Source organism: Medicago truncatula, chromosome 1, assembly GCF_003473485.1.
Source record: "Medicago truncatula cultivar Jemalong A17 chromosome 1, MtrunA17r5.0-ANR, whole genome shotgun sequence".
Taxonomy (NCBI): Eukaryota; Viridiplantae; Streptophyta; class Magnoliopsida; order Fabales; family Fabaceae; genus Medicago; species Medicago truncatula.
This window is the reverse complement of record NC_053042.1, coordinates 46,380,253-46,383,538: the sequence shown is the minus strand read 5'-3', so window position 1 is coordinate 46,383,538 and position 3,286 is coordinate 46,380,253. Positions and strand designations below refer to the sequence as shown.

At 33.1% G+C, this 3,286-nt stretch overlaps 1 protein-coding gene across 1 annotated transcript; it reads right to left on the bottom strand.

Annotated features, from left to right (window-relative positions):
- Positions 1-248: 248 nt before the first annotated feature.
- LOC11405395 (auxin response factor 16) lies at positions 249-3,286 on the bottom strand. The gene is made up of 2 exons (XM_003591846.4): positions 1,982-3,286; positions 249-1,357 (listed from the first exon to the last, which is right to left on the bottom strand). Exons 1-2 carry the CDS (start codon positions 3,062-3,064, stop codon positions 581-583), a joined length of 1,860 nt encoding a protein of 619 aa, XP_003591894.1. The 5' UTR covers positions 3,065-3,286; the 3' UTR covers positions 249-580.

Sequence of the window (3,286 nt, the reverse complement as noted above, 5' to 3'; positions counted from 1 at the left end):
ACTTGATTTTAAAAGTTAATTCTAAAGTTAAAAACTCCAAATTCTAATTCAACATAAAATTAATTCTTGAGTCAAAGCCAATTTTACTCAATAATAGTGTTTCAAAATTAATTATATTATTTAACCTAAGATACACTTCATTTTCTGTTTAGATTCTTTCTTGATGAGATCATCACCCTTCACATTTCACAAGTTAAAAAAAAGCTAAAGAAACATGAACATTTAATCAAGAAAATCAAAGACAATTCTCTAGGATAAAAAAATATCATTGATATAGAAATTCATTCATAGTTACATAATCCCACAATTGGAAGAGGAATTTTCCCTCATTGCCTTAAACAAGTACAAGTTAATAAAAATATTACCCCTTTAGTTCATCAAAGGGTTTATTCAGTTGCAAGAAAAACATAATACTAATTTTTTTTTTTTGGAACAAAATGAGGAATATTTTTGTTAACTTGCACCTAATAGGAGAATTATGCAATATGGAAAAACAAGAAATCATACAACATAAGAAAGTGTTTAAGAATAATAATTAGCTAGCTAGGTTCCTTGATGTCTTGAAAATCATTTGAATTTGTTATGAAGCCATACACAATGTAGTAACATTTTCTGTTCCAACAAGATCAGACTTGTGTTGTTGATCCTTATACCAAGGAGAGCCTCCATCAGAAGAATTCTCAACTGGATCAGAAGAAGAAGCATTTGATGTTTTCAAAGAAGTTCCTTCAGAAACAGAATCACTCTTTGAAATATTTGAACTGTTTTGTTCAGTGTGAATGATTTTTCCAAATAACAAAATATGGTTATGGTTATGGGGTGCTTTTGCTTCAATATTGGATTCCTTAAAACTTTGACCAGAATTTCCCACACTCAACAAACAAGACAAGTCAACATTGGTCTTAGTGTTGTTATTGTTATTGATACTCTTGTAGGGTCCATAAGGAGGCCTAGTTATAGGTTGTTGTTGATTAAACCTTGACAATGACAAATTACCAAGAAACATGTCTTGTTGTAGTAGCTTGTTGAAGGGAATTAAATCAGATGGATTATTATAATTTGGTCCAAATTGAGCATGCCTGGCTCCCTGTATGCTTGATGCAAAAGAACTATTAGTGGTAGTGTCTTGAATGTTACAGAGAGAAGATTTTGTGTAATTGAGAAGATTAATGTTGGAGATTGATGGTGATGATGATTGATTCATGAGGTGAAAATATGGATCTTGGATAAACCTTGGTTTCTTTCTTGGAGGTGTGAATGGTGAGAGATTGAAATTTGGCATGTTTGAGACTAATTCAACTAACCAAGGGTTTACACATTTCACATTTTGAAGTAAATCTGGTTCATCCCACACTACCTGAAAAATATTTCATCATATACAAGAAATTTAGAACAATCTTTAGATTATTTTAATCAAATTAAGTAGGTACAAACTTAATAACTTTCTTTCTATCAAGGAAAGGAAGTACCAAATTGTAGCAAGTAGCAACTATGGTAGATAGTACTAGTAGGAACAATTGTCAGCATGATAAGACTTACTAACAGTTGAAATTATTTGCAACTTTCCTATCATGATTCAAATCATTAACAGTTCTATTTATAGAAACAAATGTAAAGTATTTTTTGCTTAACAACTCATACTCATACACATCTGACACAGTAAGTAAATTTTTATGCAGTAACTATTTAATACTAAGAAATGCAACAGAAATGATGTGCTTAGTTAATAAAATAAAAGTCATAAACTAATAGTAATCTGTATCAGAAAAATCATCTTAATCTGACAAAATGTAAACTGTTCCATCTTATTTTATTGATGCACTGAATTCAACAGTACAATACATGATTGTCTAACTTTTTACATAGAAAAGAAATAGTCAAAAGTTGAAGATGTAATTTAACTATTAGTCAGAATTGACTCAGAATCAATGAAAGATGCAATATGAAAAATCTATAATAATAATAATAATAATATTATTACCTGAAGAAGGCGCCAAGGAGAATCAGGCCAACGAATTGGATCTTGAACATGAACAGAAGAAATAGTTCCCATAAACCAACTAATCCTAGAAGAATCCTCAGTTTCAAAAGGCATTTTGAATCTCATACCAGAACACCATTGAATTTGCATTGCAGATTTAACTGAAGAAACCTTAACACAAAATTCAGGAGTACTAGCTCTTGGATAATACACAACCTCAAAAGATCTTCCATTAACAGCACAATTTACAGCTTCAACAACAGATTCAGCTCCTACTTTTCCCATCAAATCATCACAACCATTTTTTCTGTTATCATTTCCACACAAGAAACCAGAACCAACACCACCAAACAAAGGTGATACACGGTTCCAAGTACTAGAAGAATTAGAAAACTGATCAGTTCCACCACCAATTCCACCTTTCTTTGCTCTCCTTATACCAACACAAAGATCTCCATTTTCTGCTCTCAAAAACACAATTGAATCACCAGCAACAAGCTTCTTATGATTCACAAAATTACTCCAACCAGTTGTCAAAAGATGTCTCCTTGGTGTTCCTCTATATATATGTCTAAACTTCCAACACTGTCCATGCATATCCTTAGCAATAATTGTCTGAACAGGTGGTTCTGCTGAATAATCCAACCTAGGAAAAATAGTCTCAGCACAGTATCTAGGAACAGAAAAACCTCCACCGTTGTTTGCATCAGATTGTGTTAATGTCTTTGCAAAAGAAGCTGGCTTTTCTTGACTCTCTAAGCCATTGTTTCCAAAGAAACAATCTTCTTCAAAATCTAACTCGTTTTCTCTTAAAGGAGTTAGTTTCATTTTGACGTAGACTTCATCAGTTTCAGGGTCTGCCATGTATTTCATAGCAGAGATTCTACAAGGGATGAGAGGTGGAACACGGGTTTTGGAAAAATCAACTTTGTTATGAGCATGTTCTGCATGACCTTGTGGAAAGTAGAAGACTTTTGTGTTGAGTGGTGGCATTTGAACCATGGCGCCAGCACATGCGTGCCATAGTTGTGAATCTAAGCACTTTTCAGAGGTTTTTTCCATGGAATCCATAACTACAAACATGTTTTTAGAATGAAGAAGGGTGAGATTGTTGTGAAGAGAAAGTGAAGGTGTGGATGAGGAAAAAGGAGAGAGAGAGAGAGAGAGAGAGAGAGAAGAGAAAGGAAAAGAAGAGTGGTGAGTGAGAAAGAGTTGCAAAGTTTTAAGTAGAGATGAAGACTCTTTCTCTCTCTTTCTTACGCAACAGTTGCCGACCAAAATGTGAATTCGACAGACATGAACTAA

Excerpts from the sequence above, each read along its gene's own strand:
- LOC11405395 (XM_003591846.4), bottom strand. The coding sequence starts at position 3,064 with ATGTTTGTAGTTATGGATTCCATGGAAAAAACCTCTGAAAAGTGCTTA. Across the intron at positions 1,358-1,981 it reads CTCCTTGGCGCCTTCTTCAG|GTAGTGTGGGATGAACCAGA; the intron begins GTAATAATATTA and ends AATATTTTTCAG.